The sequence below is a fragment of the Rhinoderma darwinii genome, chromosome 2, assembly GCF_050947455.1.
Source record: "Rhinoderma darwinii isolate aRhiDar2 chromosome 2, aRhiDar2.hap1, whole genome shotgun sequence".
NCBI classification, from domain to species: Eukaryota; Metazoa; Chordata; class Amphibia; order Anura; family Rhinodermatidae; genus Rhinoderma; species Rhinoderma darwinii.
The window spans coordinates 89,113,720-89,130,826 of NC_134688.1; the positions used below are offsets into that span (position 1 = coordinate 89,113,720).

General features: G+C 48.2%; 1 protein-coding gene across 1 annotated transcript in view; it reads left to right on the forward strand.

Moving 5' to 3' along the window:
• NCKAP1L (NCK associated protein 1 like) overlaps positions 1 to 17,107 on the forward strand; it is a 225,855-nt gene that overhangs the window by 95,458 nt on the left and 113,290 nt on the right. The window contains exon 23 of the mRNA XM_075850114.1: positions 1,848 to 1,945. Coding sequence (XP_075706229.1) covers positions 1,848 to 1,945 — 98 coding nt within the window. The remainder of the gene's footprint in view (positions 1 to 1,847; positions 1,946 to 17,107) is intronic.

Consider the following 17,107-nt stretch of genomic DNA (forward strand, 5'->3'; position numbering starts at 1 on the left):
CAGAATCCCCGCCCCTGTGGCCGGTGTTTCCTCTCCAGGAGAAGTCCCTGACTTCACTGTGTCCATATATGGACACAGTGACGTTAGGCACTTCTGAAGCGGAATCCTCAACCCTGTGGCCAGTGTTTCCTCTCCAGGAGAAGTCCCTGACTTCACTGTGTCCATATATGGACATTGAAGTTTAGGGACTTCTCCTGGAACGGTGGCGCTATCTACAGACAGGTAGGGGGGTGCCATCTATGGGAGGTGCTGTGTAGAACTACCTACAGGGGGCTTTGTGGCATTACCTATGGGGGGCTTTGTGGCATTACCTATGGGGGGCTTTGTGGCATTACCTATGGGGGGCTGTGTGGCATTACCTACGGGGGGCTGTGTGGCATTACCTATGGGGGGCTGTGTGGCATTACCTACGGGGGGCTGTGTGGCATTACCTACAAGGGGCTGTGTGGCATTACCTATAGGGGGCTGTGTGCCACTACCTACAGGGAGCTGTGTGCCACTACCTACAGGGGGCTGTGTGGCATTACCTACTGGGGGCTGTGTGCCACTACCTACAGGGGGCTGTGTACCACTACCTACAGGGGGCTGTCTGCCACTACCTACAGGGGGCTGTGTGGCACTACCTGCAGGGGGCTGTGTGGCACTACTTGCAGGGGGCTGTGTGGCACTACCTCCAGGAGGCTGTGTGGCACTATCTCCAGGGGGCTGTGTGGCACTACCTACAGGGGGGCTGTGACAGTTTCTACAGAGGGCAGTGTGTGGCATTATCTACAGAGGGAAGTGTGAGGCAAAATATTTGCAATAAAATTCATCCGATTTTAAAACGGTCAGGGAAAAAAACGGATGCAAAATGGGTCAAAATTGGCCCGTTAAAAACGGCAACGCAGCCCGGAACGGAATCGGAACGGATTCAAAACGGCCGGGAAAAATGGCCCAAAATTAACATTTTTATTGGCCGACACTCGGAACCTGTCGTGTGAATAAGGCCTTACAACCACACAAAAAAAAATATCCTGAAAATGGTGGAATGATCAAAGCCACTGTTATTAAAGGCGTTGTTCAGGATAAGAAAAAAAATAATTCACTCTAAAACTGCACCAATCTTGTCCATGGCCTCTCTAGTATTGTAGCTTATTCCAGTGCACTTAAATGGAGCTTGGGCCAACATCATACACATGGGCAAGTGTAGCACTGTTTTTTTTTTTTTTAAAAAGCCAACCCTTTTTCTCCTAATCCTGGACAATTCAAGCAATTGTAAAAATTGTTACTTTATTACCCGTACGTTCAGCAGGGGTTACAGGGGTCGGGGCCCCACTAATCAGACCTTGCTGCCACATTCTAGCAATATGCCACCAATGTCTGTGGTGAGCCAACACTTTCAGGCTATGTTCGCAGGCTAAATTAAAAACGGCTGAAAATACGGAGCGGTTTTCAAGGGAAAACAGCTCCTGATTTACAGACATTTTTTAATCAAACTCACGTTTTTCGCAGCATTTTTTACGGCCGTTCTTGGAGCTGTTTTTCTGTTGAGTCACTGAAACACGGCTCCAAAAATGGCTCAAGAAGTAACATGCACGTCTTTTTCGTGGGCGTTTTTAAAAACGTCAGCATAAAAAAATGCCCTTTCGGAACAGAACGCCGTTTTTCCCATTGAAATCAATGGACACATATTTGAAGGTGTTCTGCTTCAGATTTTTCGCCTGTTTACGGCCTGAAAAACGGCCGAAAATAAGCCGTGTGAACATATCCTCAGGTGGTCAATTCGACTTTGCAAAGTGGTACCACTTATATCTCTTTATGTTTGTATATGTATTATTTCCCACTGATGTTATTTAAATCTCTTCTAGAAATAAAGGCTTTAGCTGAGATGATTGGTCCCTATGGGATGAAGTTTCTGAGTGAGAACCTTATGTGGCATGTGACATCCCAAATTACAGAGTTAAAGGTAAATATATTGAAATATGTAAAACCTTCCGAATAATACATTCTAGCTATATGTAAGGGTATGTTCACACATCTTAACAAATTACGTCTGAAATTACGGAGTTGTTTTCAGGCGAAAACAGCTCCTGAATTTCAGATGTTTTTGCAAGTACTCGCGTTTTTCGCGGCGTCCATTACGGACGTAATTGGTGCTGTTTTTCAATGGAGTCAATGAAAAACGGCTCCAAAAACGTCCAAAGAAGTGACATGCACTTCTTTGACGCGGGCGTCTTTTTACGCGCCGTCTTTTGACAGCGACGCGTAAAATTACACCTCGTCTGAATAGAACATCGTGAAACCCATTGCAAGCAGTGGGCAGATGTTTGCAGGCGTAATGGAGCAGTCTTTTCAGACGTAATTCGAGGCGTAAAACGCCCGAATTACGTCTGAAAATAGGCTGTGTGAACATACCCTAACTTTGCAGGATTGCAGCAAAACGAGTCATACCCCATGACCAGACATCACTTGCAGAGCAACCAGATAGACATCATTCACTCCGTGCCCATATTGCAGCAGCCGTGTTGAATTGACTCAGAAGGGCAACATTTGCTGCAACTTTTTTTTTACAGCAATAGTTTCTTCCATTAGGAGTCTATGGAAATCACATAGATTTCTATTAGGAAGCAGCAACTAGCTGACTTTGTTCAGGCATTTTTGTTATCTTTCCTATTAGGCTGGGTTCACACGACCTATTTTCAGGCGTAAATGAGGCGTATTATGCCTCGTTTTACGTCTGAAAATAGGGCTCCAATACGTCAGCAAACATCTGCCCATTCATTTGAATGGGTTTGCCGACATACTGTGCAGACGACCTGTCATTTACGCGTCGTCGTTTGACAGCTGTCAAACGACGACGCGTAAATTGACTGCCTCGACAAAGAAGTGCAGGACACTTCTTTGCAACGTAATTTGAGCCGTTCTTCATTGAAGTCAATGAAGAGCAGCTCAAGATTTACGAGCGTCACAGACGCCTCGCAAAATACGAGGAGGAGCTTTTACGTCTGAAACGAGGCAGCTGTTTTCTCCTGAAAACAGTCTGTCATTTCAGACGTAAGAGGCACTTCTCGTGTGCACATACCCTTATTGTATCTACACCCACTTGACAGTGTTCCTGAATCCTTATGTGTAGTAACTGTGCAGTCTGGAGATTAGCAAAAAAACGGGGCAGAGAGAATGGAGTAAAACATAACTGCAGGATCAGACTACATACTCTGTAACCATGGAGACACATAGGACTGCATAGAAGCTGTATACATAAACTATTTGCAAATGTGCCTTTTTAATTTAAGATGCATTGGTGCAAAAGTGTACAAAGCCCTTTTTTTTAACTAAATAAAATGTTTTCTTTCATAAATATAAAGTATAGGTTTGATCTTGTCTATCTCACTTGTGTCCTTTTCATATCTTTCCATGCCTATAGCTAATTAAAAGAACACTCCAAATAAAACGGCGTTGTGCCTAGTGCTGAGCCTGAGGGAGCGGTGCATGGCTCAGCCATTCAGGGAGCAACAAAGATTGAAGTGATGCACTGCTCCCTTTGGCCCTGCACTTGGCATAACACAGTATATCAGTTTTTGGAGTGTTCCTTTGATATCTTTCATATATATCTACAAATGATGAATCATAAATACACAATGTGGACAAAAGTATTGGGACAAACCATAGATGTATAAAATCCAGCACCTAGCCATCCAGTCGCATTTACAAACATTTGTGAAAGAATGGGTATTTCTAGAGATCACTGAATTCCAGCGTGGTACTGTAAGGGTATGTTCAATAAGTGACCAAAAATGTCAGAAAATACGGAGCTATTTGTAACAACTCGCGTTTTCGCGGCGTATTTTACGACCGTTTTTGGAGCTGTTTTTCAATAGAGTCAATGAAAAACGCCTCCAAAAATGTCCCAAGAAGTGACATGCACTTCTTTTTCGTGGGCGTCTTTTTACGCGCCGTATTTTGACAGCGACGCGTAAAATGAAGCCTTGTGGGAACAGAACACCATAAGGCCTCATTTACACGAGCGTGTGCGTTTTGCGCGCGCAAAAAAACGCTGCGTTTTGCGTGCGCAAAAGGCAATTGACAGCTCCGTGTGTCATCCGTGTATGATGCGCGGCTGCGTGATTTTCGCGCAGCCGCCATCATAGAGATGAGGTAGTCGACGCCCGTCACTGTCCAAGGTGCTGAAAGAGCTAACTGATCGGCAGTAACTCTTTCAGCACCCTCGACAGTGATTGCCGATCACAATATACACCAACCTGTGAATAAAAAAAGACGTTCAAACTTACCATGAACTGCCTGCTTCCTCCAGTCCGGTCTCCCGGCCGTTGCCTTGGTGACGCGTCCCTCTCTTGTCATCCGGCCCCACCTCCCAGGATGACGCGGCAGGCCATGAGACCGCTGCAGCCTGTGATTGGCTGCAGCCTGTGCTTGGCCTGTGATTGGCTGCAGCTGTCACTTGGCCTGAATTGTCATCCCGGGAGGTCGGACTGGAGGAAGGAGCCGGGACTTATCGGTAAGTCCGAAATTCTGTTTTTTTTTACACGTATATGTATATTGTGATCGAAAGTCACTGTCCATGGTGCTGAACCAGTTTAAGTCTTTGAGCACCGTGGGCAGTGACTGTCTCCTGACGTCGCGTACCCGAACATTTTTTGCCGGGTTCGGTCAAAACGAGTTCGGCCGAACCCGGTGAAGTTCGGTGCGCTCATCTCTAATTTGACACTCCGTTTGGATGTTTGTAACCAGAAAAGCACGTGGTGCTTTTCTGTTTACATTCATCCTTTTGACAGCTCTTGCGTGATTTTCGCGCATGCAACGCAGGACCGTCCGTGTGGCATGCGTTGTTTTCACGCACCCATTGAAGTCAATGGGTGCGTGTTGCGTGAAAAACGCAAGAATATAGAACATGTCGTGAGTTTTACGCAACGCACTCACGCAGCGCAAAATTCACGCATCGTCTAAACAGCCCCATAGACTATTATAGGTGCGTACGACACGCGTGAAAAGCACGCGCGTCGCACGCGCGTATAATACGCTCGTGTAAATGAGGCCTAAATCCCATTGCAAGCAATGGGCAGATGTTTGTAGGCGTAATGGAGCCGTTTTTTCAGGCGTAATTCGAGGCGTTAAATGCCCGAATTATGTCTGAAAACACTGCGTGTGAACATACCCTAATAGGACGCCACCAGGGGCGGATTGGCCATGTACTTTGCCGGGAGTTCTCCTTGTGGGCCGGCTGCTCCACTGAGCAGGGGCTGCTCTCCTGTACAGTATGTAGATACTGAACCAGGAGCGGGCTGGGTCGGGGGCAGTGAGGCCTGTAAAATTTATTAAAAAGCTGGGGCAGCACAGGGGACAGGAGTTGTGTGTGTGTGTACGATGTTCTTCTGCACAGGCAGAGCGTGTGTGCTCCGGGCGACTGGATTATACACCACATGTGACATCATATTGTTAGGGATCTGCCAGGTACTTCATCTAGGTATACTCCTGGGATTAATCAATCCACACCTGAGGTCAGACCTGTTCGACTGACACCATCTCCCACCAACCAGGGTGGCAGGCTCAGGAGTGGGAGAGCCTATCGCGGCCTGGTCTGTCGGAGTTAGCTCCGCCCCCTGTCCTTTATTACCTGCCCTGTTCTCTCCCTCAGTGCTTGTAATTCTTTTGGATTCCTGGCCCCACTGCTGCTTGCTCCAGCCTGCTTCTGCCGTGCTTCTGCCTTGCTGCAGTTCTGCTTGACCTGCTTTGCTTTGCCCCTGGCTTGCTTCTGTCTCCGTGCCCGCTCGGGTGTACTCACTTCGTCCTGGTCCTGACTGTTCGTTCGCCGCTCCGTTTCCTCGTGGCGTTCCGTGGCTACTGCCCCTTCCCTTGCGTGTTCCCTGTTTGTTTTCCCGTGCACTTGGACAGCGTAGGGACCGCCGCCCAGTTGTACCTCGTCGCCTAGGGCGGGTCGTTGCAAGTAGGCAGGGACAGGGCGGTGGGTAGATTAGGGCTCACTTTCCCTTCACCTCCTTCCTGCCATTACATAATTACAAGCCCTTACCTAGTCTACCATTTCTCCTACGCTGACGCTATCATGGACCCCCTTGAGACCCTGACCCAGCAGATGCAGGGCCTCTCCCTACAGGTCCAGGCCCTGGCCCAAAGGGTCAATCAGGGTGACGCTGCTTTAGTAGTACCCCTCACCTCACCTCTAGAACCCGACCTCAAGTTACCTGACCGGTTCTCAGGGGACCGTAAGACGTTTCTCTCCTTCCGGGAGAGTTGCAGACTGTATTTCCGCCTAAAGCCCCACTCCTCAGGTTCCGAGAACCAGCGGGTGGGTATCATCATATCCCGACTCCAGGAAGGGCCCCAAGAGTGGGCCTTCTCCTTGGCTCCTGACGCCCCTGAACTTTCCTCTGTTGATCGTTTTTTCTCTGCCCTCGGACTCATTTACGACGAGACTGACAGGACTGCTTTAGCCGAGAGTCAGCTGGTGACCTTATGTCAGGGTAGGAGACCGGTTGAGGAATACTGTTCTGATTTTAGGAAGTGGTGCGTAGCTTCTCAGTGGAACGATCCGGCCCTAAGGTGCCAGTTTAGGTTAGGATTATCTGACGCCCTGAAGGATCTGCTGGTTAGCTACCCCTCGTCTGACTCCCTTGACCAGGTTATGGCCCTAGCAGTACGACTTGACCGACGTCTCAGGGAACGTCAGCTAGAACGCTTCAGTGTGCTCCCCTCTGACTTTTCTGCGATCCCCCCCGAGGTCCCGTCTCCTCGCCCCTCTACGGAGGACTCGGAGGTACCTATGCAACTCGGGGCCTCCATGTCCCCTCGACAACGTAGGGAGTTTCGCAGAATGAATGGTCTCTGCTTCTACTGTGGGGACGACAAGCATCTACTGAACACCTGTCCCAGGCGCAAGAATAAGAAGCCGGAAAACTTCCGCGCCTAAGTGATCATCGGGGAGGTCACTTGGGCGCACAGGTATTTCCCGTTAATGTGAAACGCAATAAAATTTTGCTTCCCTTTCAGCTCTCGTTTGCTGGCCGGTCTGCCACGGGCAGTGCTTTCGTGGATTCTGGCTCATCTGCTAATATCATGTCTGTGGAATTTGCTATGTCTCTAAAGATGCCTTGTATTGATTTACCTTATCCTATCCCTGTAGTAGGAATCGACTCAACTCCCCTTGCTAATGGTTATTTTACTCAGCATACTCCTGTTTTTGAACTCCTGGTTGGCTCCATGCATTTGGAGCAGTGCTCTGTACTGGTGATGCAGGGATTATCGTCTGATCTGGTATTAGGTCTTCCCTGGTTGCAGTTGCATAGTCCCACGTTTGATTGGAATACTGGGGATCTCACCAAATGGGGTAATGAATGTCTTATGTCATGTCTTTCTGTTAACTCTATTTCTCCCCGGGAGGAGGTAAACACGCTTCCTGAGTTTGTTCAGGACTTCGCCGATGTGTTTTCTAAGGAGGCCTCCGAGGTTTTGCCCCCCCATAGAGATTACGATTGCGCTATCGATTTGGTGCCTGGTGCCAAGCTTCCTAAGGGTAGGATATTTAATCTTTCATGTCCTGAACGTGAAGCTATGAGGGTGTACATCCAAGAATGCCTGGCCAAGTTTTTCATTCGCCCCTCGACTTCTCCTGTAGGTGCTGGCTTCTTCTTCGTGGGGAAGAAGGATGGTGGTCTTAGGCCGTGCATTGATTATCGTAACCTGAATAAGGTCACCGTAAGGAACCAGTACCCACTTCCTTTGATTCCGGATCTTTTTAATCAGGTTCAGGGAGCCCAATGGTTTTCTAAGTTCGATCTACGGGGGGCATATAACCTTATCCGCATCAAAGAGGGGGATGAGTGGAAAACTGCGTTCTACACACCCGAGGGTCATTTCGAATACCTGGTCATGCCCTTTGGGTTGTGTAATGCCCCTGCTGTCTTCCAGAATTTTATTAATGAAATCCTGAGAGAGTACCTGGGTAATTTTCTTGTTGTGTACCTTGATGACATACTGGTGTTTTCCAAGGACTGGTCCTCCCACGTGGAGCATGTCAGGAAGGTGCTCCAGGTCCTTCGGGAGAATAATCTGTTTGCTAAGACTGAAAAATGTGTCTTTGGGGTACAGGAGATACCATTTTTAGGGCAAATCCTCACTCCTCATGAATTCCGCATGGACCCTGCCAAGGTTCAGGCTGTGGCGGAATGGGTCCAACCTGCCTCCCTTAAGGCGTTACAGTGTTTTTTAGGGTTCGCCAACTATTACAGGAGATTTATTGCCAACTTCTCGGTCGTCGCTAAGCCTCTTACGGACCTTACCCGCAAGGGTGCTGATGTCCTCCATTGTCCCCCTGAGGCCGTCCAGGCCTTTGAGACTCTCAAGAAGTGCTTTATCTCGGCCCCCGTGCTGATTCAGCCCAACCAAGAGGAGCCATTTATTGTGGAGGTTGACGCTTCCGAGGTGGGAGTGGGGGCCGTCTTGTCCCAGGGTACCAGCTCCCTCACCCATCTCCGCCCCTGTGCTTACTTCTCTAGGAAGTTTTCGCCCACGGAGAGTAACTATGATATTGGCAACCGCGAACTTCTAGCCATTAAATGGGCTTTTGAGGAGTGGCGGCACTTCCTGGAGGGGGCCAGACACCAGGTAACGGTCCTTACGGATCACAAAAATCTGGTTTTCCTAGAATCGGCCCGGAGGCTTAATCCTAGACAAGCTCGGTGGGCACTATTCTTTACCAGATTTAATTTCTTGGTTACCTATAGGGCTGGGTCCAAGAATATTAAGGCTGATGCTCTGTCACGTAGTTTCATGGCCAATCCTCCTTCCGAGAAGGATCCTGCTTGTATTTTACCCCCTGGTATAATCGTCTCTGCCACGGATTCTGATTTAGCTTCTGATATCGCGGCTGATCAGGGTGCAGCTCCCGGGAACGTCCCTGGGGACAAACTGTTTGTTCCCCTGCAATACCGGCTGAGGGTACTCAGGGAAAACCATGACTCCGCTCTATCTGGTCATCCTGGCATCTTGGGCACCAAACACCTCATTACCAGAAACTATTGGTGGCCTGGGTTGCCTAAAGACGTTAGGGCTTACGTCGCCGCTTGTGAGGTTTGCGCTAGGTCCAAAACCCCTAGGTCCCGACCTGCGGGCCTACTACGTTCCTTGCCCATTCCCCAGAGACCTTGGACCCATATCTCCATGGATTTTATCACCGATTTGCCTCCATCTCAGGGCAAGTCGGTGGTGTGGGTGGTAGTCGACCGCTTCAGCAAGATGTGCCACTTTGTGCCCCTTAAGAAGCTACCTAACGCCAAGACGTTAGCTTCTTTGTTTGTGAAACACATCCTGCGTCTCCATGGGGCCCCAGTCAATATCGTTTCTGACAGAGGGGTACAATTTGTTTCCTTATTTTGGAGAGCTTTTTGTAAAAAGTTGGAGATTGATCTGTCCTTCTCCTCCGCCTTCCATCCCGAAACTAATGGCCAAACGGAAAGGACCAACCAATCCCTGGAACAATATTTAAGGTGTTTCATCTCTGACTGTCAATTTGATTGGGTCTCATTCCTTCCCCTTGCTGAATTTTCCCTGAATAACCGGGTCAGTAACTCGTCAGGGGTCTCCCCGTTTTTCTGTAATTTCGGGTTTAACCCAAGGTTCTCCTCCGTCTCCCCTGGTTGTTCCAATAATCCTGAGGTAGAGGATGTTCATCGGGAACTGTGCACTGTCTGGGCCCAGGTTCAGAAGAACCTAGAGGCGTCCCAGAGCGCACAAAAGATTCAGGCGGATAGTAGACGTTCTGCTAACCCCCGGTTTGTCGTCGGGGATTTGGTCTGGTTGTCGTCCAGGAACTTGCGCCTTAAGGTCCCGTCCAGGAAGTTTGCTCCCCGATTTATTGGACCTTATAAGATCATTGAAGTCCTCAACCCTGTTTCCTTCCGTCTGGAGCTCCCCCCATCCTTTCGCATACATGACGTCTTCCATGCCTCCCTCCTTAAACGCTGCTCCCCGTCCTGGTCCCCCTCGAGGATACCTCCTGTTCCCGTTCTCACCCCTGAGGGGGTGGAATTCGAGGTGGCCAAGATTATGGACAGTAGGATGGTCCAGGGCTCCCTCCAGTACCTGGTCCATTGGAGAGGATACGGGCCGGAGGAGAGGACTTGGGTACCTGCCCGTGATGTTCACTCTGGGGTATTGATCAGGAGGTTCCACCTTCTCTTCCCCACTAGACCGGGTCCCCTTAGTAAGGGTCCGGTGGCCCCTCATAAAAGGGGGAGTACTGTTAGGGATCTGCCAGGTACTTCATCTAGGTATACTCCTGGGATTAATCATTCCACACCTGAGGTCAGACCTGTTCGACTGACACCATCTCCAACCAACCAGGGTGGCAGGCTCAGGAGTGGGAGAGCCTATCGCGGCCTGGTCTGTCGGAGTTAGCTCCGCCCCCTGTCCTTTATTACCTGCCCTGTTCTCTCCCTCAGTGCTTGTAATTCTTTTGGATTCCTGGCCCCACTGCTGCTTGCTCCAGCCTGCTTCTGCCGTGCTTCTGCCTTGCTGCAGTTCTGCTTGACCTGCTTTGCTTTGCCCCTGGCTTGCTTCTGTCTCCGTGCCCGCTCGGGTGTACTCACTTCGTCCTGGTCCTGACTGTTCGTTCGCCGCTCCGTTTCCTCGTGGCGTTCCGTGGCTACTGCCCCTTCCCTTGCGTGTTCCCTGTTTGTTTTCCCGTGCACTTGGACAGCGTAGGGACCGCCGCCCAGTTGTACCTCGTCGCCTAGGGCGGGTCGTTGCAAGTAGGCAGGGACAGGGCGGTGGGTAGATTAGGGCTCACTTTCCCTTCACCTCCTTCCTGCCATTACACATATAATGCAGCCACTCTGCCTGTGAGGAGAACACCGTGTTCCGGCCCAGCTATTTACATAGCAAACAGGAAGGATGGAGGAAGAGAGGGCTGGGGAGGAGCAGTCATACACACAGCTCTCCTCCTGCCAGCAACAACCCCCCACGGAGCTCAGGACTGGTGAGTACAGCTGGTTTGTTCTGAGCAAGTAGGGGGAACTGTAAGGCCCTGTTCACACAGAGTGTTTTTTAAAACGTCAGAAAGCGCGCCAAAAAACGGCAAAAAATGCCTCCTATTGATTTCAATGGGAGGCGGAGGCGTTTTTTTTCCCCCGCGGGCCGGTTTTACGAAGCGACATGCTCTATCTTCGGGCGTTTACATCTCTGACCTCCCATTGATATTAATGGGAGTTAGAGAAAGCGATTTTTGCAGCGTTTTTACCCGCGGGCGAAAAACGATGCGAAAATGCCGTGAAAAATGCAGCAAACGGCGTGCAGGCAGATCAAAATCTGCCTTAAAATTCCAGATGGAATTTTGAGGCAGAATTTTCAGCCTGCAAAAAACTCTGTGTGGACATACCCTTAGGCTGGGTTCACACGACCTATTTTCAGACGTAAACGAGGCGTATTATGCCTCGTTTTACGTCTGAAAATAGGGCTACAATACGTCGGCAAACATCTGCCCATTCATCTGAATGGGTTTGCCGACGTATTGTGCAGACAACCTGTCATTTACGCGTCGTCGTTTGACAGCTGTCAAACGACGACGCGTAAAAATACAGCCTCGGCAAAAGAAGTGCAGGACACTTCTTTCAGACGTAATTTGAGCCGTTCTTCATTGAACTCAATGAAGCATAGCTCAAAATTTACGGCTGTCAGAGAAGCCTCGCAAAATGCGAGGAGGAGCATTTACGTCTGAAACGAGGCAGCTGTTTTCTCCTGAAAACAGTCTGTCTTTTCAGACGTAAAAGCCTGCTACCGTGTGCACATACCCTTAGTGTTGTGTGTGTGGGGGATATTCTTTATAAATCGTTTTTGTGGGGAGGTGGGACTTTACTGTTAGTGTTATATGTGGGGGAGGGGATTTTGTATAATCGTTTTTCTGGGGAGGGGAGACTTGTCTGTAAATGCTGTGTGTGTGGGGGAGGGGAATTTTTTAATAAAACGTTTTTGTGGGGGAGAGGGGACTTGATTGTAAATATTATGTTTGGGGTGAGGGAATTCAGTATTGTTTTGGGGACGGAGAATTTTACTGTAAATTCTATGTGTTGGGGAGGGGGACTTCTTAATACATTGTTTTTTGTGTAGATGGGGATGAACGCTATATGTGTGTGGGGGACTTATTTTGCATCTAATGACAGGTTACTGTCATATCGTATTTTTTTGCAGCGATTTTCACAAAACTGTGGCCAATGACATAGTTATAAAGCAATTGCCCAAAAACTCCTGGAAAAAAAACGTAATGTGTGGTGCAAGAAGAGACCCTTATAGTTCATTCCTTTTGGGGTAAGGGGGCTTTTCTATAAATATTATGTGTGGAAGATTTTTCTTTCTAGTTTTTGTGTGGGGAAGGGAGGCATGACTATTTTGCTCCGTTAGGGTATATTTACACGTAGTGGTTGAGGTGCAGTTAAAAAAATGCACTTAGTTTTAGGGGGAGTTCATACAGTGTTTTTTTGCCGAGTTTTTTGCTGCGGAAACCGCGTCGGAAACTGCGCCAAAAAACGGCCTGAAAATGCCTACCATTGATTTCAATGGGAGGCTGAAGCGGTTTTTTCCCTAAGGCTTTATGTGATAGATTACAGGTGGTTCCTGCGTGTCCCAGAAACGAAGGATCCGCTGTCACTGAACCCGTCAGGTCCGCGAGACTGACTGATTCAGTGAATAGCGCTAGATACATAGAGAATACAGAGCAGCTGTATCTAAAAAAGTTAAAATAATTTTTAATAAAAAGTATTTACAAAGTTATGACAAACACTGATACGCATTAAAAAAATAAAAATAAAAATAAAACTTTGCCTTTGCCTTTCACACCTATACTTTGTGTAGTATTGCGATTCTCGATACCAAAACAATACTTTGCCAACAATAATAATAATAAAAAATTTCTTCCAATTTCTTCCATATATTAGTACATTAACATTTAAAAATAAAAAAGTTAAATAAAGTCATGTTAAATCAAAAATAAATATCACATCAGAAAATGATGTGATATTTATTTTTGATTTAACATGACTTTATTTAACTTTTTTATTTTTAAATGTTAATGTATTAATATATATCTATATACTGATAGTACACAGGCAGTTGTTAGGACTTACTTAAATATGCCCTAACAACAGTAAATATGGTCAGACAGCCCTGGGGTCCTGCAATGGACCCCTGGGCTGTCTGCCCATATATGGTATGTCCCTCGATCGCGGCACAGAGATTCCCTGTGACGCGATCTAAAGGTCACCCCCCCTTCTCATTTTCACCTTGAATGCTGCAGTCAGCTTTGATCGCAGGATTCAAAGGAATAGCTGCGGAGATGAGAGGTTTCCCTGATCTCCGCCGTGAGAGCGGGGCTGCGGCTGTGTATTACAGCTATTGACCCGTTCCTGACAATAAGTGCACGTGCGCGATCAGAATGAAGTGATACGGCCGGCACTGCACTAATGAGCGGCGACACAGGCACTGAAGACAGAACATGGGGGTGTTTTGTAGTGCGCCCGCAATGTTCTGTCTTCAGTGATGGAAATCATTAGTGCAGCACTGGTCGCATCACATCATGCAGACCATGCACACACTTGGCAGGACTCAGGTGCGGGGCAATGGTTGTATTACACAACCATTGCCCGCTCTAACCAACCCGCTCTAACTACATTCATGTATTACAATACTAAGCTGTTTTATTTTTAACATGGGCGCCTATGGAGGGTGGATAGCAGAGACATCCGTTTTTTAAACTGTTTAGTGCATCTCCTGGGACCTTTATCAGCACACACATTATATTAATAGAAATACTGTGGTGTGAAAGCCGCCTAAGAGCGTCCAATGAAGATGTGAACACAGCCCAATGCTGACAATAATAATAAGCATTATTAGGGTATGTTCACACATGCACGTCCGTTACGGCTGAAATTACGGAGCTGTTTTCAGGCGAAAACAGCTCCTGAATTTCAGACGTAATGGCATGTGCAGGCATTTTTCACATCGTCCATTACGGACGTAATTGGAGCTGTTTTTCTATGGAGTCAATGGAAAACGGCTCCAATTACGTCCCAAGAAGTGACATGCAATTCTTTGACGCGGGCATCTTTTTTACGCGCCGTCTTTTGACAGCAGCGGCGCGTAAAAAAAATTACCGTCTGCACAGTACATTGTAAAACCCATTCAAATGAATGGGCAGATGTTTGCCGATGCTTTCAAGCAGTATTTTCGGCCGTAATTCCAGGCGTAAAACGCCTGAATTACTTCCTAAATAGTGCGTGTGAACATACCCTTACATCTATCACCACTCTGGCTACAGCTAACGGTTTGCTTACTCCGCCTACTTGTGCTGGCCCTACCCACAACATGGGGCCACTTTTAGATTTTTTTCCAGGGCCACTTTAAGCTACCAATCCGTCCCTGGACGCACCGTTGCAACAAGTCAGTTCCTGAAACTTCTTACCTCCTAGATATTCCATGATCAACTGTGAGTAATATTATTGTAAAGTGGAAGCGTTTAGGAACCAGAGCAACATAGTGCATAAAAGTCGCCAATGCTCTGCTGACTCAATAACTGCAGAGCTCCAAACCTCTTCTGGCATTAACATCAGCACAAAAACTGTGGACCAGGAACTTTATGGCATGGGTTTCTATGGCTGAGCAGCCGCATGTAAAGGCTGGGTTCACACGAGCATGTTACGTCCGTAAAGTACAGAACGTATTTCGGCCGCAAGTTCCGGACCGAACACACTGCAGGGAGCCGGGCTCCTAGCATCATAGTTTTGTACGATGCTAGGAGTCCCTGCCTCTCCGTCGAACTACTGTCCCGTACTGAAAACATGATTACAGTATGGGACAGTTGTCCCGCAGCGAGGCAGTGACTCCTAGCGTCGTACATAACTATGATGCTATGAGCCCAGCTCCCTGCAGTGTGTTCGGTCCGGGACTTGCGGCCGAAATACGTTCCGTCCATTACGGACGTAACATGCTTGCGTGAACCCAGCCTAACATTACATCCCCAAGCACAATCCCAAGCGTCAGAGGGAGTGGTGTAAAGCCGCCGCCACTGTACTCTGGAGCAGTGGAAATGTGTTCTGTGGAGTGATGAATCACCCTTCTCTATCTGGCAGTCTGATGGATGAGTCTGGGTTTGGTGAATACCAGGAGAATGTTACCTGCCTGACTGCATTGTGCCAACTGTAAAGTTTGGTGGAAGAGAGATAATGCAATGGGATTGTTTTTCAGGGGTGGCCTAGGCCCCTTAGTTACAGTGAAGGGAAATCTTAATGCTTCAGCATACCAAAACATTTTGGACAATTGTATGCTTCCAATTCTGTGGGTACAGTTTGGTACCCACAAAACTGTGGGTTTGGTTCCTTTTCGTTTTCAGCATGACTGTGCCCCAGTGCACAAAGTAAGGTCAATAAAGACACGGTTGGGTTAGTTTGGTGTGGAAGAAATTGACTGGCCTGCACAAAGTTCTGACTTCAACCCCCTCGAACACCTTTGGAATGAACTGGAACTGAGATTGAGAGCCAGGCCCCCTTGTCCAACATTAGTGGTTAACCTCATGTTATGACCAGCGGGTTGTGGATCCACTGTGCTACTCCACCTGTTTGACTTCGGGCCACATCTAGGTAGCCTCCCAGGTCTTCACCCTTTAACCCCCATACAGGGATCTGGACCTTCGCTGTGGGGAGACTACTAGGTCGCTACCTTTTGAGATAGTCCCAGTGTGAGTGGCGGCTGGCCCAGTGGACCAGGATACAACGGTGTAGTACACCGAGGCACTGGCAGATGATACCTTGGCAGATGGGTGAGAACCAGAAGTCACAGTTCATAACCGGTAGTAATCCTCAGGCTTGTCTCAGGTAGTTGGATATCGAGTAGTATTATGCAGACTGGCAGAGGATATCTGGATACAGGCTGGTAGCGTATAGCTGGATACAGGCTGGTAGCGTATAGCTGGATACAGACTGGTAGCATATAGCTGGATACAGGCTGGTAGCGGATAGCTGGATACAGGCTGGTAGTGGATAGCTGGATACAACCAATAGCAGGTAGCGAGGTGTGGACTGGTATCAGCATGCAAGCAGGAACAGGATGAAGGACACAACTAGGTTGCACCAAAGTTGCATAGGCACCAGGTGCTCAGAGGAGGTGCCTTAAAGAGGCTCTGTCACCAGATTTTGCAACCCCTATCTGCTATTGCAGCAGATAGGCGCTGCAATGTAGATTACAGTAACGTTTTTATTTTTAAAAAACGAGCATTTTTGGCCAAGTTATGACCATTTTTATAGTTATGCAAATGAGGCTTGCAAAAGTCCAAGTGGGTGTGTTTAAAAGTAAAAGTCCAAGTGGGCGTGTATTATGTGCGTACATCGGGGCGTTTTTAATACTTTCACTAGCTGGGCGCTCTGAAGAGAAGTAACATCCTCTTCTCTTCAGAACGCCCAGCTTCTGACAGTGCAGATCTGTGACGTCACTCACAGGTCCTGCATCGTGACGGCCACATCGGCACCAGAGGCTACAGTTGATTCTGCAGCAGCATCAGCGTTTGCAGGTAAGATCGACTTAGATAGGGGTTGCAAAATCTGGTGACAGAGCCTCTTTAAATAGTCCTGGCGCATCAGGGATTGGATTGGGGGTTTTCGAATTGCTAAAGAGAATACGGCTGTGAGCAGGAGGAGAGGAAGAACAGAGACTCCGCTGGCCACACAGAGCAGAGAAACCAGGCTGCTAGCGATGGAGGTAGGAGACCCGGCGACGAAGAACGTTGGCAGGAGCATTACCCGTCTCCACCCGTGCACACGACCGTAATTTTGATCCGCAGTTACGGACTTTAGTTGCGGATCAAAATACGGTTCCATTAATTTCTATGCCCCACGGACACCTTCCCGTATATTTATGGGAAGGTGTCCGGGGCCGTAGAAAGCATCCGTAAAAAATAGGACACGCCCTATTTTTTTATTTTACGGATCGTGATCCCATACTTTATAATTTGAGCACGGTCCGCAAATGCGGATGACTGTCCGCGGACGGCCGTGCCCATAATTATGGACCGTGATTACGGGCACGGTCGTGTGCATGGGGCCTAACTTGTTAGAAC